The sequence below is a fragment of the Pseudoliparis swirei genome, chromosome 5 (genome assembly GCF_029220125.1).
Source record: "Pseudoliparis swirei isolate HS2019 ecotype Mariana Trench chromosome 5, NWPU_hadal_v1, whole genome shotgun sequence".
Lineage (NCBI taxonomy): Eukaryota > Metazoa > Chordata > Actinopteri > Perciformes > Liparidae > Pseudoliparis > Pseudoliparis swirei.
This window is the reverse complement of record NC_079392.1, coordinates 6,460,387-6,485,571: the sequence shown is the minus strand read 5'-3', so window position 1 is coordinate 6,485,571 and position 25,185 is coordinate 6,460,387. Positions and strand designations below refer to the sequence as shown.

At 45.0% G+C, this 25,185-nt stretch overlaps 1 protein-coding gene across 1 annotated transcript; it reads right to left on the bottom strand.

The window, feature by feature from the left end:
- Positions 1-5,141: 5,141 nt before the first annotated feature.
- Positions 5,142-15,722, bottom strand: lmo4b (LIM domain only 4b). The gene is made up of 5 exons (XM_056415168.1): positions 15,246-15,722; positions 13,727-13,967; positions 9,041-9,137; positions 8,326-8,481; positions 5,142-6,174 (listed from the first exon to the last, which is right to left on the bottom strand). The coding sequence occupies exons 2-5, from the start codon at positions 13,960-13,962 to the stop codon at positions 6,166-6,168; spliced, it is 498 nt and encodes a 165-aa protein (XP_056271143.1). The 5' UTR covers positions 13,963-13,967; positions 15,246-15,722; the 3' UTR covers positions 5,142-6,165.
- Positions 15,723-25,185: the final 9,463 nt, after the last annotated feature.

Below are 25,185 nucleotides of genomic sequence, written 5' to 3'. Positions count from 1 at the left end.
GGTTGTAATAGTTTATTTTGATTCTGCTTTAGTCTTATGCTTTAAATTAATACATAAAGAAAGATATTATAAGAGGAAATATTAGGGAGAATATTATGACTGGATTTTGATTTCATTGTGAAGCATTAGAGAAAGACAGTTTACTGTATTGACTGTATGTGATGATAAATGTGAATGAGGTCATGTTTATATGAATGTTGCATGGGGATGAATGTTAGTTATTATTTCAGAGATGTCGAAGCCCGTGACGATACTTTAATCTGGAAAGTCATAATCTAGACTTTTATTGTGAAGGGTCTATTTTAGTAGTCTGACCGGAAGCGACGTCGTGAGTGACCCGGGGTGGTGACATTTGACCCCTCTATTTTGATAGCGGACTAAAACTACTCTTTATACGTTAGCTTTAGCCTATTTTTACAGCTAAATGCGCTTTCTTCTGACATTTTGTGTCAGAGTTCCAACTATTTTGGTTATTTTAACAGGTTTTCTGTATTCTGCCATTTGGCATTTTTTCCAGGGGGCGGAGCTTAGTCGGGACAAAGGCCATGGGATGCGTTGCCACGCATTACAGTTGTTTGTTTGTGTCACTAGACCAATGCCAGTCACATCCGATAAGCCACGCCCCCATCATCCTCATGACGAGAGAAGTTGACGTTATTTTTGTTGTAAAGAAAAATACACATCAGATTGGGATCCAAGATTTTCTTTAATGTCTAGTATGATGTTTATTTTTCTCGTTTTTTCTTCCTCGATCTTGAACTTTTTATTTTGAACTCCAACTTCAAAAAATGTTCCTCAAGTTGGAAAGAAGTTCACTGAATACCGACTCACTTGTTTAAAAATAGTATTTTAACATTTATCGGTGAGTCACAGTCAGCAGACATTTTGCGTTACATCACCGTTTTTAAAATTTAGTTGGAGACTCAAAAAGAAGATCTTCTTCTTCTCTCTAACACGGGGTCAAACTCATTTTCACTGTCATGGCTGCCCTCAAATGGTTGTAACTTGAACATATAAACTACTCAAACATATTGTTAAATAAGTCTCTTTGCATTTGATTATTGTTTATTCGAGTGTTAAAATATTGCACATAAGAAAATGTCTCATAATTCTGGATTCATTACAAATCAACTGAAATATTGCAAGCCTTTTATTCCTATCTCTAAATATTAGAATATCATGAAAAAGTATACTAGTAGGGTATTAAACAAATCACTTGAATTGTCTAATTAACTCGAAACACCTGCAAGGGTTTCCTGAGCCTTGACAAACACTCAGCTGTTATAAATCTTTTTTTTTACTTGGTCTGAGGAAATATTAAAATTTTATGAGATAGGATTTTAGAGTTTTCTTAAGCTGTAAGCCATAATCAGCAATATTATAGAAAATAAAGAACTTTATCACAATATTCTAATTTTCTGAGACAGTCCTGTATATAATAACGTTAATCCATTTAATTTGAACCCTTCAAAATAAAAGCACAGGATATTTTTCTTAAATGCCTTTAAGAAAAGGTGATCGCATGTCTTTCATGACGTGGCGGGCCGCATTCGGCCCGCGGGCCATGTGTTTGACACCTGTGCTCTAACGTCTATATTCAGGCCCGAGCCCAACCATATTTTGTCATCTCTTAAGGTGCGTTCACACCAAAAGCGAAACAATTTTTTCGCGCGACAGAATCCGATGAAAAGTCAACGTACAGATGCGATAGATGCGATTTTTTTCCCGGGCGGCGCAATTTTCGCCCGGAGTTGAAATATTTCAACTTTGAGACGGTCATCTCGGCCCAATCGGCTCTTGAGTTCCGCTCTCGTAGCGCTGGAAGTCTTCCAGACGTAACAGTGACTTCATCGGTGAAAGTGACCGAGCTGAGTGAGCCTACGGGTGATGTCATCAACCCAAACACGAGGGCGTTAGTGTGTGGGATGTCCACAACAAATATAAAGCAGAACTAGTGGTTAGTTATTCTGGTGGATGAAGGAGATGATAACGGTCTTTAAGGAGATGAGACACGGAGATAAGCCCCGCCCCTCGCGGAGCGTCTCGACGCTTATGGCGTGAACACGGCGAAAGGTCGAGCGAGTAAACTCACGTGTTTTGGGCGACGCGAAAAATAGTTTCGCTTTTGGTGTGAATGCACCTTTACAGATGTTACTCCATTTTGGATGGCACAACTCTCCTGACATTCTTTGACAGTATTGAGACTGATCCTGTAAAGGAAAGCGCCTCATATTAAGTATTTAAGTGTAATCTTTTGAAAGAAAATATTTGTCGTCTCATTGTCGGGTTTTGTTTCCGTGCCACGCCGCCGGCCCACCGTGACATTTATGTCGACGGTTCAAACGGATGTTCTTTTGGTTCACTCCCTGAAGTTGGAGGCACTGAAGCCCGTTACACAATTAAAGAAAAAGAGTTTGTCAAAAACACAGCCTGTTCCCGCGTCATAAACTCATAAAACCTCATCCAATAAATACATCCAATAAAAAGAACGCGATGACATTTCTTCATCACGAAGCATCTGGAAGGCGTTACACACGTTTATTGCTTCTGATAACGAAAAAGAGAAAGAAAAAGAAAAAACAGTTTGGCAGATTTATGCATGAAAAACTAGAGCGGGCACTCGGTAGAGCGCATACCTTTGCATATTACAAGATTGGGCATTGAATTATGAACATTTTGGCATTAGTTGCATGCCAATTGGATATAAATTGACCGCGCTATGGTAAAAAGAAGATGTTGACCTTTTCATGACCTTGACCTTTGACCCGATCGATCCCAAAATCTAATCAAATGGTCCCCGGATAATAACCAATCATCCCACCAAATTTCATGCGATTCGGTTTAATACTTTATTACTTATGCGAATAACACGCATACAAATAAATAGATACACGGCGATCAAAACATTTTTACCTTCCGCATTTTCAATGCGAAGGTAAAAATGAAGACGTAAAACTAGTTACAAATAAATACTAGGTGACTAATCATAAGTAATCCAGTTGTGGCGCATCAGCAGACTCCCCGGCGAGGGCGGGAAGGAGCTGGAGTTGAGGCCGAGTGATTTCCCTCAGGCGGACGTGCCATTTAAGTGAGCTCCATTGTTGTGGGTGAGATCCATTAGCCCCCCCCCCCCCCCCACTCTGGGTTCGCAGCATCATAGTAAGTTCTCACATATGGATTATGTGTAAATAGTGGTTTTTTCCCTCAAGAATTATGACTTAGTTATATAACGTCAGCGAGTCTAGAAGTGACCCGTCTGACTTGTTCAATAAGTTGAAAATGGAGACATATGAAACGTGTGTGTGCGTCACATGGGTACAGCTTATGTGTGTGTGTGTGTGTGAACAGTTTAATGGAAGCAAGCGGATTTCATAATGGACAAGGCCAACGTTAGCATAGCACGAAATAGTGTTGTCGTGATGTGGATTACACTTAAAAGCAAAAATTCAAAACCCCAAATCAACTTAAAGGATAATTCATTAAAACATATTTTTATCTGATACTCAAAAGCCTGAGTCACGTAATAAATAATCAGCATGTGAAAGTGGAACGCATGCTCTGGTTCTCTGGTCATCGCCTCCAAAGGATGACAACTGTCACGCGATTCATAATTCATATGGAATCGCCCTCAAAAGACCAGAAATCAAATCAGCACTTAAGTTTATTAAAGCTGATGCTTTTTTTCCCTCTTTTTTTTTTAAGATGCATTTCGCATCTCATCTCAGCATTAATACCGACTGCCTTTTGGTGATGTTTACGTAACTATAACTAAACTTTAAAAAAGTCCTGTTTTTAAGTCGTTCAAAAAACCATCAGCCAAAAGCTCGATTTAAATGTCACGTGAAAAAGCCGAATTATCCCTATTTTTTTTTCCCTTGTGCAAATCTGACCATATTGATTTTTTTCAGCTCGGTGTTGCTTTTGTAAAAACCGCCGTGGTCTTTTTTTTACGCCGACGCCAGCGTTTCTTCGGCGCCCGGCCTCGTTGCACACCTGCGGCTCAGAGTCGTCGGGCCAGGTGGCGTCTTTGCACTCGGCTCTAAATATAAAGTAGTCGTATTAAAAACTCGAAACTCCTGAAATAAAGACTCCCGTCTAAACGGGGACTCGTGGATCCGCGCGTTCGCCTCGAGAGCGTCGGAAAGCTCTCCGGCAACTGCAGCGCGTCCAAAAAGTACTTTCTTTCTGCTTCCTAGAACGCCGAGGGAACTCGTCCGTTTGGATCCGCTTTTAACCCGTAACCACGACAACAACGGGTGCTAGCGACGTTAAAGATGGCTCCGTCGTATTCGAGCGTCCCCGCTAAACCGCGGCGGCGTTCGCCGATGCGCATTAGCGGGACGCTTAAGGCGGAAAAATGGAATCCAACCATCGTCCATCTAGTTTTCTTCTTCCTGCTGCCACTATATTCGGCTTGTATTCCCGGAGATGCTTTGGGAAAACAAACCAGATCGATTTCCTTCCCTTAAAAAAACAAAAATGTTTAAAACACAAAAGTCAGCTCACCCTTCTGGCCCGTTTCTTCTTCTCTCTGAGCCAATTTGGCATTGAAGCCTCTTTTTTGCCGTACAGCAACAGCGTTTCAGCCTCGGCAGCGAAGGGAGAGGTGGGGGGGTGGCGGGTGATGGGGGGGGCGGGGCTAGACTCCACAGATAAGCGCATCAGCCATTACCGGGGTTCCTCCTTCAGACCCATTAGGTCTTGCAGGGACTTCAAACACCAATTTGTTCTGCAAATAGCCGATTCAATTTGTGGCCGCCCGGAGAGAGAGACGCCTCTCGGCAGTAATTGAATCTTCAAAAGGACATTTTCCTCCATTTCTGTCAGGTATTAGAGTGATGAATAGCAAACGGGCATTTGAACAGAAAAAAAAAAAGAGAGGATACATGTTTATCCATTTGCAGCGAAGATGCTCGTCACTGGACGGCGATGATCGCCCGGCCCGCTGGAATCGAATGGCGGCGGCGAGCGTCGAGCGGAGGGCTTCCGATGGCACGGCGGACCAATCGCGGCAAAGATAAATTATTGCGCAACTTGACGAATCGGCGAGAGTCCTCGGCGATATCGACGAACTCCGGTTGGAACTTTAGGAGAACAGACTCGGAGGCGTTTGCAATGACTTTAAAACAAAAAAAGGAGGCTTTCTTTCCTTTTTTTAAATCTTCAATATTTTTATTAATTAAATACACCAGACTGGAGCAAATGTCTCGGAAAATATCACAAATAAATTTCTCTTTCATTCAGCATTTATATGTTGGTGATGATCTCTACGTTACTGACTGAGCAAAGTTTTTCAGTTTTGCCGTAAGTTTAGGTTTCGTGTGTGTGTGTGTGTGGGGTGGGGGAGGGGCTGGAGTGTAGAGGGTTGATGTACTGTAGCCACGCCTGGACAACGACATTTACATGCATACTGTACATACATGGTAGTTTTTACAAATACACCAAGAGAGTGTTCGTGATTTGTTTTCCACGAAGAAAAAAAAAAAGAGCCAGATTTTTTTTTTTTTTAACCATCATTTTTCGATATATATATCCCACCAAAGGAAAAAAGAAACGAAAACAAAATAAAACATTCCCCTTTGACAACACTTAAAATATATAAAGTGGAAACACCATGTTGTTGGGGAATGAGGATAGAAAAGGAAGGGAGGAAAAAAAATTAAAAAGGTCCCAAGTTTCCCCCCAAAAATGTCTTTTTTCTAATCAAATATGCAGCGGAAAAGTCTGCATCTTCATCTTCATCAGCGCCATTAGTGTTTTTGTTTCTCTTCCCCTCACAACATCCTCTTGTTTCATTTCTCCCTTCCGGAAGAGTCCCCATGGAGTCTGATCGGTCCCTTCTTCTTTTATTCCAAGGTCACAGTCCTCAGAGTCCTCGGCGTCCCCCCCTCCGCCCCTTCCCCTCCTCCCCCGATTTCAGGTGCATTAAGTGCAAGTATCCACCAAGCAGAGACTGAAAGGCTTAATGTTGGGTATGGGGGAGGGGGCGGGTGGAGGGGGGCGGGGGTCGCAGAAATGAAAGTTACGTAACTGGTCGGCCGTGTGTTGGAGGGTTCCTCGTGGGAGCGCCGCTAAAAGGCCGTGGCGCTGCCGACCCACGCCGTCTCGGGGGTGAGAATGAGTCGGGGCTAAAATGAAGGCACACTTCCTGCTCGGCTCCTACGCCTAACACACCTGAATAATGATACAGAAGAAAAAAATAAGTTTATTTTAGTCCATCATTATAAAGCATCGGATCACAAAATGCTTCTTCGCCCGCTTCGCGCCCTCCGCGTTTTAATTTATTGATCAGGCGGGCTCTGAAACCATCTGGCGTCCCGTTTGCGTTCACGCAGAAGTGCGTCCACGAAGAGATTCTCTTTGCTATCATTACAGCCCGGCTCTGACATAACAGGAGGTGTTCAGTCCTGTGCGACCAACTATAATAAAAAAAATATAATATGCCCCCCCCCCCCCTTCTGATTCTTAGAGGCGGTTTACTTTTCCCCTTCATCCCTCACATCACTAGGAGGGCTTCAGTCTATGAGGAATTGCAGAACTCCGAGTCGGGGGCTAATTAAAGTGAGTGACGCCGGGAGGGTCTCGCTCCCCTGGGTCAGCGCGGCGCCGCGCGAGGGAGGGAATGTGTCTGTTGTGAACAAAGAGACGAGGGCGCAGCAGAGGGAAGGAACGAGAAATAAATGACACGAGAAAGCGGCGATGACGTCAGGGCGAGAGAAAAAAAATTAATAAATCTGAAACGCCGGTCGGTCGCCGGGTGAGTTTGCGTACGAGCCGACTGCTGCGTTTTTCTCACTGGTGTTTCCGTGTCGTTGCCGTCGACGACACACGCGAGGCGTATCGATCCGGAAAGTCGGTCTCCCGCTGTGTGTGTGTGTGTGTGTGTGTGCGTGTCATTTCAGGCCGTCCACATTCTGCTTCTTTTTTTTTTACTTTCCTCTTCTCGAGAAGCCCGGGTGCTCCGGCTAATTGTCCTCGTCTTCCTCGCAGAGTTAACAAAAGCATCCCGAGACCGCTTCCCACTGAGCGATGCGTCGGTTTATTTAATAATTCTCTCCCTGCTATAATTAAAGCACCGGGGCCGATATTCAGATTGCATTTTAGCATCAATAATGCAGCAGTTTTTCACTACAATTGATGTGAGCGCATCAATAAACAATGAGGGCCTCATATTTACTACGCTCGCCGCGCTGCGAGAGACGCCGGGTTGGGGTGGGGTGGGGGGGGGAGTGAGGACTTAAACAGACATTTAAAATTAAGCTAGATAATGCAACGGCTTTCAATTTAAATGTGAGGAGCTCTAAGAGCTCTGAGAGCTGATTTGTAGAAGTGACAAGCTCTTAAAAGGCCCGTGACGTGGAGGGAGGGGGAGGGGGAGGAGGGGGGGCTTAATGGAGTTCTACCTCTCCTCCACTCACAAAACCACTCGAGGTGAAATGCATGCTCCCAACAATATAATTCCTCTTTCAGTCAGACTCTGACACACTCCAACCTCCCCCTCCCCCACATCTCTCAGTGTGCTGTGTGTGCAGACAAGGTATCAATAAAGCTCCTCGCTGTGAGGCCAACAAAAAAAAGATTGTATCTCCTCGCGGGCAGAATGAAGCTATCCGTGGTCTGTGATCAGGCCTCGTGTTTCGCCTCCAGATCAAATCGGGGGGGGGGGGAAGCCGCTATGACAGCGAGCGCGACGCACCGGCTGCTGCAGCGTGCCGTCTGGGTTCCACCTCGGGGGCCCCTGGATGCATATTCCTTTTTTGGGCTTCAGGGTGATAACTGAGCCCAGGTGACCCCAGTCTTGTTGATACAGGATTCAAACGGCGAAGAAAAAAAAAAAGAAGATATGCACCACTCGGCACTGGGGCCGGCGTCTCACGTGTGCGGTCGGGGAAACGGCAAATAAATCCAAGACGGCTCAAATATGCGTCGGCTCGTAACAGAAAAGCGAGTGAGAGGACGGCTGTACGGCAACAACAACGACGAAAAATCATTTGCTGGAGCGCGCGTCCTCCCCACAGAGAATGATGGGAAAATCCATTGGCTGTCTAAAAAAAATAAGTAAAATAATTCATCATCTGCTCCGGGAGATTTAGTGTCTGCTGTCGAAGAGACGGCGTCAACGTAAACAGACGTGAGAAACGTTGCCGTGGAAATTACAGATGTTTTCCTTTTCCCTGCCGTCGACGCCGGCCGACCGATGGAGACCCGTGCTTTTACTTTGAAGGGATCGGGACCGTTCAACTACTTTGAAATGAGACCGCGGAGAACTCGGGGGCTCTCTCCCCATCATCATGAGTCAGCCCCCGGGTGAGGGGCGGGCCTTACCTTCTGGTCGGGCAGCAGCGGGTTCGTCTGCAGTGAACTCAAATGGCCGTTGATGAGCGCCGTGGGTCGGTCGTGTTCGCAGAACAGGCTGCCGTTGATGTAGTGGAACCGATCCCCGGGGACGAGCCGGTTCCGGCAGGTGGAACATGTGAAACACTGCGGGAGGAGGAGGGGGTCCAAAGAAACAACAGTTCACAACCAGGACCCAAACAGTTTGTTTTGGAAAATAAAGAAACGTAACATTCTGTAGAAGAATACGTCGTCATCAGACGTCTCTTTTGTTTCCCCGACTAACGGTTCAGAAAATCCCCTCAGGCGTCTCAAACGAGACGCTGGAGCAACGTCATATTGGGCAACGGTTGCCGAATTTATTCAGAGATCCAAAATAGATGGAGATTCATTTTGGGTCGACTGGTTCAACAGACCAGTTTCAGCCTTTTCAGAAATTCTGTATTTTTTTCCTACCTCTTGTTTTTATACAATGATACGACGTGACGGGGAAACTTTCCGCTTCAATGTTCTGCTCAACTTTGCATTAATAATTGTTCCCGCGACTCATCGACCCAGCTCTCAACAGACGTCTCCAAACGCCCTCTCAAACGACCGACCGGTTCAATCCAGTGGAACTTTATTCATCCGTCTACGGGCCGTCGTGACACAACAAAGAAACCCCGTGGACGTCTGAACCGCTGTGCGTTCCGAACATTTTGTTTACCTTGAGGTGGAACACGTTGCCCTGCGCCCTCATCACCAGCTCACTGGCTGGAATGGACTGACCGCACGCGCTGCAAGCTCCGCTGTTCCCAAATAATCTGAGAAGAATCAGGAAGAAGAAGAAGAGACGTTACTTTGGAACCCCAGCAGGCATCGTCTTCGTCAGACTGTGGCAGCCGAGCGTCGTGGGCCCATTCGGGGCCGAGTTCTCCGCTCTCCACATACATCGAGCACTGAAACGGCATATAGAAATTTTGGTGCGCTCCCCCCCCCCTCCCCTCCCCCTATCTTTTTTTCTGCAACCTAATAACAACCTGGAACATAAGCAATCAGGACCTGAGAGGATTTGATCGGACGTCCAGGCGGAGACGTAGTGCTTTCGCCATTAGGACTCGGGTGGACGCTCCGTCAGTGCCGTGTTTCCATTAGGAGCCGGTAGCGACTCGCGTTGATATATAATGTGCCTGGGTTAACCTTTTCAATCATGGTGTCAACACTTTAGATTTGCTTCTGCTCATCTCTTTAAGTCCCTAACCTTCTCCCTCTCGATAATGAAATGCTTGCTCCGGCTTCCCTTCTATCTTCCTTCTGAGTCCACAATTTAGATTACTTCATCTCGGTGAGCAGCAAACTGAATGAAATTTCGATTTGAGCAGAAAGTAATTTACTGGGATCTGGACCCATTTGTCATCATATCTCACCGGGTGTTTGCTCTATCACTGCACTTTTCCTCAGCAATCAAATAAGACCACGGCATCTGACATGCTCCGCATAGAAGGGGAGAGAGGGATGAAGGGGGAAAAAAAGAAGAGCGAAGGGATAGGGGGGAGGGGAGTGGTTAACGTTGGTGTGCGTGCTACAGATAAAGTTGTTTGGCTCCCCAAAAAAAGAAGAAGAAAAAAAAGAGTCCTGTACGAATAATTGTTTTTTTTTGCCGTCAAGACGTTCTTAAAAAAAAAGGAGAATTTTACAAAAAGTATTTAACAAATTTGTGCAGAGACTGAGCCATGGAACAGAAACCGGAGCGGTTGTTGGATATATTGACGAACAAACAAGCCGGAGCACAGAAACGGCTTTGGGTGAGACGGCGCCAGGCAGAAGCAAATTTCGTCTTGGCGTCGTTTGGAAAGGCTCCATCAAAACTCAATTTCAGAAACTAATTAACTGGAGACTGTCGTCACGACGCTGCCAATTATCTGCTTTCACTGGGACAAACACGACGGAGGGAGCGACCAAATAGGCCTGTCGCTTTAAGACTCGTGCAATCTGTGGGGAAAGGCTAAAGAAAATGTAAATATATACATACCGTACAAACATACATACTGTTCCCGCAAAAGACCCGTCAGGTGGCGAAAAGTCCAACTTTGCTCAAATTGAAAATATGCTCTTTGTGCGTGTCACCTTCAATTGGGTCCCCCCCTCCCACCCTCTCTTTTAAAAAGGTGTCGAAACAAATTTGGCGTTCTCACCACCGCCTTTTTACGTTTCCTCCACCGTGGAACTCATACCAGGTTAATTATTTTATTGGGGGGGGGGGGGGGCTCTTGATGGCGTTTGATTTAAGGAGCTCGAAGCCCTTTTCAAAAAAGGTGCTAAATTGAGCTGCTCCATTGGTTTGAACTTGGGCTGTAATGGCCTCCTCCGCCAGTGACCTACAGCGCTGAGGTGAAGCGGACACCCCGAGGTCAGTGTAGTTAAGGCCAAGGGACTCTTTAATTGCAGTGACACATCTGGTTTCAGCTGCTCCCCCCCCCCCCCCATCCTTGTGAGAAAAAAGAAAGAAAGAAAGAAACCAAACAATCGGTGGCTCTTTCTCTGCTCCTGGAGGAAGGCTGCGCTCCGACCGACGCGTTTGATCAAATTAAATACCACAAAAGAAGAAAACACATTGGGAGCTGTCTGTTGTCTCTAGGCGGGGACTATTGGATTTCATTTCAGCGCAGACAGACTGCCAGGTGAAATATAGCGTGGCCGGCTGCTCGGCTGTCGGGTAAATGCAGAGCTCATTCACCGAGGCCTTTGAGTGGGGTAAAATTACCCCACAACAATGATTTCTGCAACGCAGTCCATTAAAAATGCCTCTCTACATCAGCAGCCAGAGCACCTTAAAAGCACTAGGCCATATTGATACTGAAGCGGGGCTTTGCATAATGGCGAGAGCTGCATTAGAGAGAGGGTGGAGGGGCCAGGGTGGGGAGGAGGGGAGGACCGCGAGTGGCTCTGCACCGTGCGTGCGTTTGGGGGGGCGGGGGTGGAGGTGGTGGTGGCGGATCAGCCAAATTACACTTGGTTAATTCACAGTAACAGATCTGGCCCCAAGTGAATTGAAGGCCTTGAATTAATTCTGTTATGACAAATCAAGATAAACGTTTCCTCTAAATTGCATGCGATTTAATTAATTTCTGAGATCCCATTTTTTCCCTCCTTCTTTTCCTCCCTTCCCTGGCTTAATAGTTCACGTTCTCTCGTGCCGTCGTCGGGCGGACTTCAAAGCGATATTAAATAACCAACTATTAGATTTACCTCACACGTTCTATTGGAGAAGTGCCATTTAATTACCTGGGCTTATTCAATGAAGAAGGACGGCGTTCTCGCCGGATCCGGCCGCTCGACTCTCAGCCCGCAGAAATAATATCGGCTCCGGCCTAAAAACAACACGATGCCGCCCCCCCCCCCCCCCCATCGCAGCAAAAACAACTCGGGGCTTAAAAGTTCCGACATTAGAGCTTCTGGTGGCTGCACTGCATGAAAAACGGGGGTGGTGTCTCGTGTGTGTGAATATTTCCACTTGATTGATGCGAGATGGGTATCAACCCAGACCAGGCAGTACATCCCATTATAGCTGTGATGTGATGCGTTTCCACTCCTGATCAATCAGATGAGCCGTTTCTTATCAGCCGTATTAATCTCAGTTTGGAGCTCAACATGCATGTCGTACAGGGCAGCACAGCAGCCTATTACAAAAATGAGCAAATGAGCCTGGCCCTTTAAGTTGTGTGTGTGTGGGGGTGGGGGGGACACGGCGTCAAATGGCCTTCGCAATAATCCCTCTTCTCTATCTGTCTTTCTCTCTTGCTCTCTCTCAAAAGCCAATTTGGTTAATTAAATGTTTTGTTTGCCGTGTGGCTCTCATTCATTTCGGACACGTCACTGGGAGCGGATACGAGCCAGGGACCAGATCTCATTAGATAAAACCCATCAGGACTAAAGGAAATGGAGGGGGACTATAATTAAAGCATTTAATTGTGTAGACTCACTGTCAGATGTTTTTCTCTCCCTCCCTCTCTCTCGTTCTCTCTCTTTCCCCCCACGCTCCTTTCTTTATCTCTGCAGAGATCTCGAGGTTCCATAATATGCGTTTTAGCCCTTCCACCGAGCGTGCTCTAATTTCAAGTGGAAAGGTGTATCCTCCCCCCCCTTCCCCATTTTAATTATGTTATAGTCCCATTATGAATGAAGTACCCCATTGACTTCCTCATCCTCTTCACGAGGTGGGTGTGAAAGCGCACGGGCGCACTTTAGATTTTGAATCATCCACGCAGATCTAATAGCGGCGATGCACGTTCCGGGTTTACCGTCTGTGCGGGTTATTCATGCAAAGGGGAAATTAACTGGACCTCGGACGCGTGGATTTGCACGCATTTCAACTTTTGGAGACGTGCGTTCAGAGATGAGACGGCGAACAACGACATCGATGCCATCCTCGGGCCCCCGGGGCGGAAGAAAGCGTCTAAACTTCCAGTCGGCCGCCCCGTGGCCGTGACTCAGCCTGCTCCACGTGACCCGAATGAGGGCGTCATCAGTCGGCTCTGGTTGGGTGTCTCCACCACACCTACTAGAATATTTAAAAGGCTCTCTTTGGTTTAAGCCTCCTGTCACCTTCACATTGACTTACATATTTTACCCTCGGGGTCAATTTGACCCCAGCAATTATAACCTCCAGAAAATTATTTGAATTAATATTGTTTCCCAAGTTTAAGTGTGAGGTACTTTATGTTTGTTTGTTGACTACCTAAATAGCCCTTTAAATATATAAAAAAGTTGATATTTCTTATACGTTTGACACAGTGAAAAACAGCCTGGGGTCAAATTGACCCCAAAGAACACCGACATTAAACATTGAATGGGGTCAAATTGACACGAAAGGTAACAGGAGGGTAAAAAAATAAAGATTTTTTTTTTAAAAAAGCACCCTATCTAATTAGCGGTGGCATAAAAACGAACGCCGTATACACGTCTCGCCGAACAAACACAACCAGGACCACGTGTTTCGCGTCCTTCGGTTGACCGTGAACGCCAGACATGCGGACGGCCCGCAGAACACTTTTTCCCCCCTCCTCCTCGCTCTGTCAACACGCCAGCGTGTTTGACCTCGTTCGTGTCGACCGGGGGAGACTTCAGCTTAACGAACGCCGGGACAACACGAGACGCACGTTCCCGCAGAAACACACCCGACCTTGTTCGTCGCTCCCACGGACGAGCCGCGTTTCCAACTTGAACTAATAATGATGCTTAATGTATTCCAGCAATTAAAAGAAAAAAGCCAGTATCTGGATGTGGAGGAAACAATTCTCTAAAAGAAAAAGATAAATAAAGCTACACATCTGGCGCTGTGACGGTTGCTCTGGGTAATCAGCGGCGATCTAAATTACTTGCGGTTTCCCCCCCCCCCCCCCCCCGTCCTCACCTGATGTAGTCGTTTCGACAGAGGATCATGCCGCTCTTCGTGTAGCACGAGGTGCCGATTTCGCCCAGCTGGGCTTGGCAGCAGGAGCACTTGAGGCAGCGGCTGTGCCAGTAGCTGTCCATGGTGTAGAGGAGGAAGCGGTCCCCGATTTTACCCCCGCAGCCGGCACACCGCTTCCAGGAAAGAGAGCCCGTGCCCACCGGCGGCGGCTGGCTGCTGCCTCCCGGATTCACCATTGTCCCTAAAATAAAGAAAGGAAAACAAGAAACACCTGTTAAGCCAAGACGAGTCGTTGGTCACGCTTCTACCGGACCGGTGACGGGTCGGTTCTCGACGCAAGGGTCGTCTGTACCACACGCCACAAGGGAATTTAAAAATGACAAGTTTTAAAAAAAACTGCAGCCTCTTGGAACATCTTGCAGGCCTCCAAATCGCACCAAGACACGCGTCCGGAGTCCTGCTCTGGCTCGGACCTCTTGTGACGAAATACCTGCTTAACCCGCCTCCCCTCCCCCGGGAGCCAAAAGGAACAGTTATGCCGCGTGGGCTTTAGTCGAGCCATCCTAAGAAATTCTGAACGGCCCAAAGCTTCAGCACACGAGTCGTCGCCCCGATGGCTGAAGGGAGGCGGCATTTACGGTCCGGAAACCAGAAAACACAAAAAGTAGAGCTGTGTGATGGCGATGGAACCAAAATTGTCCTCCAACTGACATGAGAGACTGCTGAACTGGATGAAGCCAAATCTTTGTTGAAAGGCAGGTAGGCTAATTAGAGGGTTTTTTTGGGGGGGGGGAGGAGTGCACACAGAAAAGCATTCAGTAAGCCCATTAGCGATGGCTCTTAGGGACAAACCGCAGCCTACCTTAGCGCTGATTAAATCTAAAGGGAGATGAATCAGAAAGCAGACCTGAAAGTGACTCCCTGCATAAACAACACGGACCATCATCAAGTTTCATTCAGAGAGGAGTTTCTTTTTCTCCCTTTGCTTTTTCCGCTGAGATGGAAGGGGACGAGGAGGGAGGGAGAAGGAGAGAGAAAGAGGGAAGGAGGGAGGGGGGGGGTGGCTTTTAACTTAAATGGGCTAACTCAAGTAATTACACGGCAGGCAATTTGGGCGCAGAGACCAAGTCATGGAAATAGAAAGAGAGGGGAGGAGAGAGGAGAAGGAGAAAAAACAAGCAGGCAGCCATGTGCTAAAAAAGGTCTTGTCCGCTGCTCTTTAGTAGAAAAGAAAAGAAAATGTAACCTTCAATGTTGGCGTTATTGCGGGGCAAGCGAGTGAATAGGGATAAGGAGGAAGGGGAGGAAATGAGGAGGGGGGGGGTGTAATGTCGCAAGAATAACACAGGCTATCAAATATCACTGCTAGCATTCTGAAGAGAAAGACGCGAGATGCTAGTTTCACTGCGTGAACTAGCTACGACTACCAACTGATAAAAGCTTTTCTTTTCTCCCCCACCTTTTTTTTTTTTTTTTTTTAACCCCATGCAACACAGCGGCGGTCCAAACGGTCACCTACCTCGGTTGTCTCTTTTGAGAGTAATGGCTGTAAAGTTAATGACCTGCAGGGTAGCAGCGTAAACAGGTAGGCTACTACGGTCCCCCTACACCAAAAAAAAAAAAGTACAGGTAGAAAGCGGGTACACTATCGCGCGCGCACTCGGCCTCCGGCTCCGCGCGACAGCGAGCCTCCGGACCGGGACTCGAGCTCGGACGTTCGCCGGCGACGAGCAAATGGAGTTATCAGATAGTATTTCCACTGGTCGGTTCCCGTTTTACTGCTGCTTCGTTCTCTCTTTTCTCTCGCTCGAGCCACAGGAGTCCATTGCCAGATGTAATGACAGGTCTACGCATGCCCCGCTGTCATTGGAGCGAGAAGTGCGGCGGAGGAGAGAGGGTGAAAAAAAGAGGGCAAGAAGCAACAACGAGGCTGGCGCACACGCACACACACACACGGGCTATGAGCGACTCGTCCTCCCGGTCCGCTCGCTGGGTCCCGTTAGCTGCTTGTTCGACATGTGTCGCTGACAGGAAGAAACCTCCAGTAAAAAACCCTTTTAGCCGCGTGACGGAGGCGCCGCCGCAGCCAATCGGCGCGCGGTCCATTTAGCAGGAATAACAAATCCAGCCAATCAGAGAGAGATAGAGGGGGTGGAGGGGGGCGGGGGGTTGAGATTGATTTTTGGACACGCAGAAAAGGGATAGAAGCGGATGTTGAATGGGAGAGAGAGAGAGAGAGATATACGGGGGCCGGAGAGGTGCGAACGAAGCGGCGTAAAAAGACGAGTGTCCAAAATGTACATACATGCTAAACACTGTCTGAGGCGAGACCCGTATGGCACCCGGGGGTGCGGGGGCATTCTTAGGGTGTGCCGCGTGTAATTAGTTGCAAGAATATAAATTGTGTAATTGATTTGTCTATCTTCTTGTGTCGTCTTCTATACGCACTATTCGCAAAGGGAATGATTGGCCCCCGATAGCTGGATGATTGCATCCTAATAAAAACGGATGGATTCTTCCTTTCTTATCTTAAGGGCAGACTGAACATTTATTTGTCTTCTTTTCTAAATACGAGCCTAGGCATAGGCAGTATCCAGTGGGCTGCATTCATCTCACGTCTGAGCTCAATTAGTTGACGTTCAATAACTACTTAGTTTACCGAGGGTGACTCTAACCTCTGGGAAATATCGAGGCCTAATAGCTGCGTAGTGGCGCCATCGTCTGTCAGCGAAAGTTATCGCAAGGCCTGCTGTCGTGTCCAACCTCATTAAGCCCCGGGTCATTGGTTTCAACACCTATTAAGGCTAATCTGCAAGACCTCGATTTGGCTGAGATGCCTCGGATTCATCCAGTCCTGCAGTTTTAAGTTTCCACCATCACATGAGACATCAAAGACGGAGACGAACTGGAAGCGATTGCAACAGCGCCGAATACAAATAATGTGGTGCTGACATGTTGCTGAACACGGTGTTGACAGAGAAAGGAGATCCCTGCTCTTTCATTTTCAGCTTTTACAAGAAAAGGAAAAAAAACCTGCAGTGTAGCAAGTGGGGAAATAAGGGAGGTCTTTTTTTCTTTTTTTTTAAGTGTTGCTTTTAGAGAAAAGTTGCCTCAGAGAAAAGTTAATAGAGATCCACCGGGTTGACCGATTTACATGACAAAACAGCTTCATTATAAGATGCCCCTGGCTTCATTAGAAAGACATCCGATGTATAAAGATTATCTTTTTCTTGACTTTAATTGTATAATTATTCCTGCAGCTCCTAAGGAGACCCGTGCTGCATCAAGCTGATTTCCCCTTTGGCAACGCCGATGCGACTCCACCTCGGTTTGAGCCGCATTCTCTTGACGTCCTCATCAAGCCTCTCTCACTCGCGAGAACAAAAATAAATAAAAAATGCACAGAAGATGGCGAAGAATATCGTTTCCCCACCAAGGAATGATTAATTGATATAAATGATTAAAACAGAGGGAAATTATGAAATGAATTTGTAAAGGGGGGCCTCTCAGGAGAAGCTTTGTTTGTTCCAGGCCTATTTTAATGAGCTTTTCATAACATGGGCAAGAGAAATGACTCTGTGTGTTCTTCTTCATGGAGCACTTTTTTTTGCGAAATAATTGTGGCTAGCTGAAGGGAGTAAGAGGGGTGGATGGGTCAGGAAAGCTGTATTCGTGGGGGAGAGGGGGGGGGGGGGGGGTCCCTCAGAAATTGATCATCTTTTTTCTCCGCTGAGACCTTTCAGTCCAGTGGCAGTTTCCAAGCAGCCGCATTATGAAGCACACCAAATTGGGATGAAAAAACACACAGACACACACACACACACACACACACAAACGCCAATTGAGGCGCAACACTATTTCAATGTTTAAACAGGGACAAGAGAGCGTCAGACGCGGCTCGCCGTGTTGATACTCCCCACAGGGGTGATCTCACCCAGATGAAAAGGAGACCACGGTGCCTCATAATGAAGCCGCTCGCCCTGTGGGAAAAAGCAAGAGAGAGTCACATTCAACATGGTGGTTAACTTCAGATTGGGTTTCACTCTATACACTCTATATATTCTATTAACATGACACAGAACGCGGAGAGGCCCGCCTTCGGTCCGCCACGTTTGCACACCACAGGCAATCTTCTGACTAAACAAGGCGCGGGTCACTTTCGCGAGATCACGTTGCGCTGTTTACCACAGCCTTGTCTCCTGTTTGTGAAATAACGTCGCACTGGATGTGTGTGTGTGTGTGCCGTCTTTTCGAGTGAACGATATTCAGTTTGCTGAGCCAACTGATGAGGGAAGATTAGAGTTCAGATTATCTACAGATAGAGAGGATCCACTCCATGACTGAGCGGAGGATGGCGGACTCGGCAGAAAGATCTCCAAATGAAATCTTCTAAATGAGTAACTGGCTACTTACCTGAAAACATATTGTGCACCGCTGCTGTGATTTTAAAATGTCCCCACTGTGGGACTAATAAAGGAATACCTAATCTAATCTATTTCTATTATTTTCTAATCTAATCTATTTCTATTCTATTCTAATCTAATCTATTATATTCTAATCTATTTCTATTCTATTCTAATCTAATATAATCTATTCTAGTCTAATCTAATCTATTTCTATTCTAATCTAATCTAATCTATTTCTATTCTAATCTATTATATTCTAATCTAATCTATTTCTATTCTATTCTATTCTAATCTATTCTAATCTAATCTATTTCTATTCTATTCTAATCTATTATATTCTAATCTATTTCTATTTTATATATATTCTATTCTATTTATATTCTATTTATATTCTATTCTAATCTAATCTATATTTATTTTCTATTAATGCTCTGATGAATAGTTTGACATTTTGGAAAATGCTTGTCAAGAGTTGAGATGAGAAGATCAACAGCTCTCTTGTGTGTGTTAACCTTTAGGCTAAATATGTAAACACAGCTGCCTGTTAGCAGCTAGCTTGTTAGCCTGTTAGCTTGGCTTCACATAAAGTGTGGTAGGATCCATTGTGTGTCTGTGTGTTGAGGTGACTTGGTTGGTTAGCATTAGCCTGAACCTGTAGAAGGTTTACACTCGTGAGCTGTACATAAGAAGTGTACGTCATCACTGTGATGTCCCCCATTGGTTTGTGGAATGCCATTTTAAGTCTCGAGTAAAGCTTTTTTGACTGCGGCCATCTTGGTTTTTGCAACAAGAAGTGACACGAGAGGTCGGAGCTAAATGAGAGATGTTCAGGCGACCAAAATGTTACAGTTGTATGAAAGTATTGATGTTGAAAGATGAAAACACAGACAACTCCCAGACCACAACACTGCGGTAGCAACCTGTCAAATGCATGATGAAGCATATCCTGCTTTATCATCTATTTGACTATAAATGGACCATAATGTTTTGAAGAAGACTTGAAACTAGAGATTGAGACCATAAATAAATCAAGTGAGAAGTAGGGGCATTTTCTTATTCACTTTTATACAACCAGACTTCTTTTTGTAACCAGAGGAGTCGTTCCCTAGTGGCCATTAGATAGAATGCAAGTTCATGGGCACTTGTACTTTGGCTTTGTCTTCTCTTTTCAGATCCGGAGGAATAGTCCACGTTTTTGGATGGATTAAAAAAAACAATGTGTTAATTAGAGAGCTTTAGATTAGCTGGAAGGCATATTGTGTTGTCTTTGGAAAGAGCCAGACTTTTGTCGAGCCTTTGTGCTAAGCTAAGCTAAGCTATCCATCTGCTGGCGGTAGCTTGAGAACTGCAGAAGATGAGAGCGGCATATTCTCATCTAACTCTTGGTAAAAAGAACAACAAAAACAGACACGCAAATTCTCTCCACACATTAAATGGCACTTTAAAAAATGGCACTTAAAAAAATTAAAAAAGAAGTTGGTGGTACATTTTTTTTAAAGCAACCAGAGAAGATGCTACAGGAACACGTTCAATTTGAACACATGGCAAATCAATACCCTCCAAGTGACATGTGATGTGTCGGTGAGATGGCATGAAAAGAAGCAGATTCAGAATGAGTAAATGAATGTAATCAAACCCTTCAATCTGAGTTAATTGGCGCTGTCGCTTTCTCTTGGTATGCTCTCCGTACTCCTGCCACTTCCCCGAGTGGCTGCAGCTCCACTTGTGTCAAGAAACAATGAAGCAGCCAGAAGTGTTTTACTCAATATTCACCCTCGCAAAATATGTCTCACTACATTTTCTTGGCGGTATTGATCTTGTTCATTAATTTTTTTGTAATTAAACAGAGAACGAGTGAGCCTAAGTAAATAGTAATCAAAAACTCAATTCCCCCCCCCCCCCCGTATGGCCGTGGATTTCTTCAGAAGCCTGTGCGGATGATTTCACAAGCTTCGGGCAGTGCAACAAATATGTCAGGGCCAATCCAGTGTCAGGAGATCAAGAGATGAAGGGATGTTTGATTCCAGAACGACGGCCCCCGTGTGTTTGAAAATTAGTAAGTGGAGAGCAAGTTGAACGCTGTCACATTTGAAGTGATTCTTGGCCTCGAAGGCGTTGTTCCACATTTAGGGAAATACTCTCGTGCGCTTTCTTTCCGAGACGAGAAGATTCATATGAAGCTTATTTCTGTGCGTTAAGACCAGCGGTCGGGACATCTTTAGCCTAGCTTAGCATAAAGGTACATATTTAGCCTAGCTTAGCATAAAGGTACATATTTAGCCTAGCTTAGCATGAAGGGACATCTTTAGCCTAGCTTAGCATAAAGGGACATATTTTGCCTAGCTTAGCATAAAGGGACATCTTTAGCCTAGCTTAGTATAAAGGGACATCTTTAGCCTAGCTTAGTATAAAGGGACATCTTTAGCCTAGCTTAGTATAAAGATACATCTTTAGCCTAGCTTAGCATAAAGGGACATCTTTAGCCTAGCTTAGTATAAAGATACATCTTTAGCCTAGCTTATTATAAAGGTACATCTTCAGCCTAGCTTAGCATAAAGGGACATATTTAGCCTAGCTTAGTATAAAGGGACATCTTTAGCCTAGCTTAGCATAAAGAGACATCTTTAGCCTAGCTTAGCATAAAGGGACATCTTTAGCCTAGCTTAGTATAAAGGTACATCTTCAGCCTAGCTTAGCATAAAGACTCAAACCATGGGGGAACAAAAAAGCCTTGCAGTGTTTATAAATTCAACAATACACATAAAAAACACACAAAAGCTGTCTTATTTCAACATTGTATTTCAGTTTTTAAACCTACACATTCATATGTAATATACACATTATGAAGTGAGATTTTAAGTGGACTTAAAAGCTGGAGATATTTCTCAACAAGCAACAGTTATGAATAAGATGGTTTTGGTGGGTAAAGCACAATGGAAAAACCCCCAGAAAACTCTCAGATGACAAAACATAGAGGTGCGAGAAACAATGTATATTTTATAAAAATGAATAAATAAGGACGTGTAAAATTAAAGATGTCACTCATAGGGATGAACACCTCAATAATTATTATCTGTCACTGAAGTTCTCTTCAGCTCTATGGAGCGTTTGAATATTTCAGCTCATTGTTTTGGTTTTTGGACCCACAGGTTTAGTCCTCTGCATCAGCTGGCAATTATTATTATGTTTTGTATCCACTCTACACTTCCAACCGTGGAGCATTTAGTCGTCTGACATTTCCCTCAAATAGAGCATAAGGAGATTGAATGGACTGTTTGTATGTGTCTGCTGGACATGTACATGTGTGTTGAACTATTCATTTAAAAACAAAGTCATAACATCTTACAGTGTTAGAAAGAAAGAAAATAAAAATACACTTTTATTGATCCCTGTGGGGAAATTCTTCTCTTCATCCCACCCATCCTTCGTTATGAAGGAGCAGTGGGCTGAAGTGAAGCGCCCGGGGAGCAACTGAGGGTTCAGTGCCTTGCTCAAGGACACTTTGACATGCAACTAATGGGGAGAGCGGGGATCGAACCGGGTACCTTGTGGTTACGGGACGACCACTCTCCCCCACTATTTCTAACATTCACATATTTGTTCCCATACGTTTTTACAATGCATCACATTTGGGGCTGATTTTCGGACGCATCCATTGGTGGAAACAGAAGTTGACCGAAAAGCTTGACTATAGGCAAGAATGACGCAAATATCTATAGTGAGGCAAACTACAAGAAAAAAGCTTTCACAAGACTCTTATTGGGGTATGGATGTCCCTGTGTTTCTTTTTCTAAATGGAGTAGCATAGATGTTGTTTGTCATATTACACCCGCTTCAAATCTTATCAGCCGATTGAGTTATCAGCATATTACCAGCCCTGAGAGACATGTGCCTGTTGCACCTACTATTAAGTTCAGAAAGCCATTGTCTTATTCACATGGTTGATCATCGACATGAATACGAGAAGATAACGCCTAGTGGCCGTAGTGATTATGACAAGAAGTCAGGTGATTTATAAGAGAGAACCAAAATACATCACTGTCTTATATTTCTGTACTTTTGCGACGTAACTTGTGTTCTCGACTCAGACTAACCTGTAAGTGTAACAGTTTAGCTCCATGCCTTCCTTTTTGTAATAGTTGTTTTCATCCTGTCACACCATCTCGTCAGTCCAACTCCCCTCACCTGCCTCTGATCACCTCGTTAGTCCCTCATTCCCTTCACCTGGTCCTCACGCCCTTCTCACCTGCAGCCCATCCCCTCATTAGTCCCTCACTATTTAGCTCCCTCACTTCCTCTTGTCCTCTGCCAGATTGTCTTGTGTTTTCGTGCCAAGTTCTCCAGCGTTATTAGAGTATATTCCTGACCTGCCTGTTCTGACCCTGCCTGCCCTGACCTCTGATTCTCTGCCCCGCCTCTTTTTGGACTTGTTTGCTTCTTCGACTGATCTCCCGGTTTTGACCCAGCCTGTTTCCAACCAAAGACAGTAATCCTTGTTACTCCTGTCTGAGTCGTGCTATTGGGTCAACTCTAATATCGTCGTGACAGTAAGGTGTGTAGCAAACCAAGGAGACAATCTTTCCCACTAAGCAGTTGTGTCACTTTCACTTTTACAAAGTGGTCGGTGCAGTTTGGCCCCTCTGAAGCATTAGAATGGTCGCGTTAACCGCTGATTTAACGCCCAGTCAATCGGCTCATAAAAAATACACAAAGCGTTTGTCATTTGATTCCATTTGAAACAAGAAGGGACGATAGTTTCCCTTAGTTAACTAAAGCCAGACTCCTGTCTGCACAGGATTTGGGCTCCAGAGGCAAAGCTAGGCCTGTATAATGAACCCATCTGGTCTGTTGTGACAGTTTCATATAAATGTAATGATTTTCTTTTTTAGGTTTTTGATGGATCAGGGTGCACATTTTCAAACACGGCAGAAGCCCTTCGCAGTAATGAATGTGCACAGCAGAGACGGAAAAACATCTCGGCGATGAGAAAAAAAAGAAAAAGATTTGGTGTGATGGAATTCAGAAATTAAATGACAGAGCAGAAAAAAACAGCCCTTTTAAGTGCTTTAATCGTCGGATAATTACTTCTACACGCTATCTCAGACTCTCTGCATGCGCACACGTACAAACACAAACAGAACACCATGTGCTTCCTCTAACAACATTGCTTTAATGAAATGTCATGAATCCTTAATGAGTCCCAATGTCTTGTGATAAATTTCATAATTATTCAACCCCACACAACTGGAGAGGGAAATTCATCAGTCAAAGCAAATTAGTTGGGATCCATTAGGGTTCAGTGTCTTGTAGGGACATTCACTTTATTAGCTCCTTACACACATTGCCATAATTGGGAGCATATTTCATTTCGCTCTAACCCCACTTTACTGAATGACTGCTCTTTTCCTTTTTTTATTATTCTGTATTTACAGCGTGCATACAGTCACTGTGAAACAAAGCGATACAGTGTGGGAGATGATGTCTTTCAGTGGGTTTCTTTCAGAAATGGCATACCTTCCAACTTCACCCGTCTCAGAATTTGCTCCTTTTCCCTTTCAGCGAGGCATCGAGCCAAATCAAGCCGGGTCCATCTTTATTTATGATTCATCCCGAACTTCAAATGAAAGAAGTGGTCGGACACAATGCTATCTGCTCCCTTTTAATGGAGATTAAAAAAAGCCAATAATGAATGAGGGTTTTGTCTTGGAGGCCATGGGTCTGAGCACGCAGCTCCTTGTTGATCAGCGGCACACGGCGGAGGGGATAATTTCTTTAGGATGACTGATGATGGCTTCCACTCACAGATGCCTCTCTTGTTTGTCTCGGGGCTGCCTCGGGGGTTCGCCTTTCCCTCGCTCCTCTCTCTCTCTCTCTCTTGCTCTGACAACCTGCAGACATCTCAGATGAGCAGCATTATTCCCACAGAGACACAAAGTCTCAGACACGGAAGAATGAACAGGAAAGCCTCTCTGTTTAGTGAGAAACTGATGGCGGAGAGTGGCACTCGGCGGCGGTTCGGGAGTCGGTTGAGCTTCAGGATTTGTGAAGATTACGGAGCGAAAAAAACCGAATGCAAACTGGTCGCAGACAGATGGTTGGACTCATTCCTACTACACTATTATTTGAAATCTATTTATTTTCAAGAAATGGTTTCTGTCTCTGCGGCATGCATGAACATTTCAGAAAAGTATTGCTTCTATCTTCGGATAATGTTTTCCACATGCCTTTTTCGAGAAGTCTTACGCTGCGTAGGCTACACACCAAAAGCGACGCCGTTTGTCGCGTCGCCCCAAGACGCGTAAGTTTACTCGCGTGACTATTGCCGCTTTATACTTGTTGAGGACATCCCACAAACTTCGGAATGTCTAACGACCTCGTGTTTGGGTTCAAAACATTATATGTATATATTTATATATTATATATATATATTATATATAATATATATATATATATATATATATATATATATACTGTATATATATTTATTCTCAACATCACCCGTGCCTGTTTTATTTTCTGCGATTCCGGTACTCATAAGAGGTATTATATATCATAAGAGCTCCGGGTACCGGCAAACAGCAACGATAAGTTTGTCCTCCATCTTGTTCTGATTCAACAACGGCGGGACAGGGATGACGCGCGGAGCAACTCAAGAGCTGTTTGGCCCGAGTTGCGGAATTATTGCCTTAAAATAGGGGCGAAATTCTCGCCGCCCAAAACGCCCCAAACACGCCGTCCAGAAAGATATTGCATCTCTCGCATTGGTTGTTCAAATGCATAAAGAAAACCATTTGAGCCTCTGCAAATTAGAACTTTGACCACTAAACTAGCGCAAATTCAGAAGTAGTGAATACATGTTCGCAGTTAGCTATTTTTTTGCGCTTGCTTAGCATTTACATTGTAACAGTGATTAAAGACCTACACTTCCTTCATTTTATTGTCTTCTGTCTCGTTCGACAGATGATGTCACGGTTTACTTTTACACTGTGGCCTTTGCTATATCTTTATCTTGTTTAACCTGGTTTCACTGCTAAATCTGTTTGAGATCCTGGA

Coding starts and splice junctions, on each gene's coding strand:
- lmo4b (XM_056415168.1), bottom strand. CDS start 13,962: ATGGTGAATCCGGGAGGCAGCAGCCAGCCGCCGCCGGTGGGCACGGGC. Junction 9,138..13,726: donor TGTCGAAACGACTACATCAG/GTGAGGACGGGG, acceptor GATTCTTCTCAG/ATTATTTGGGAACAGCGGAG. Junction 8,482..9,040: donor GCAACGTGTTCCACCTCAAG/GTAAACAAAATG, acceptor CTCCTCCCGCAG/TGTTTCACATGTTCCACCTG.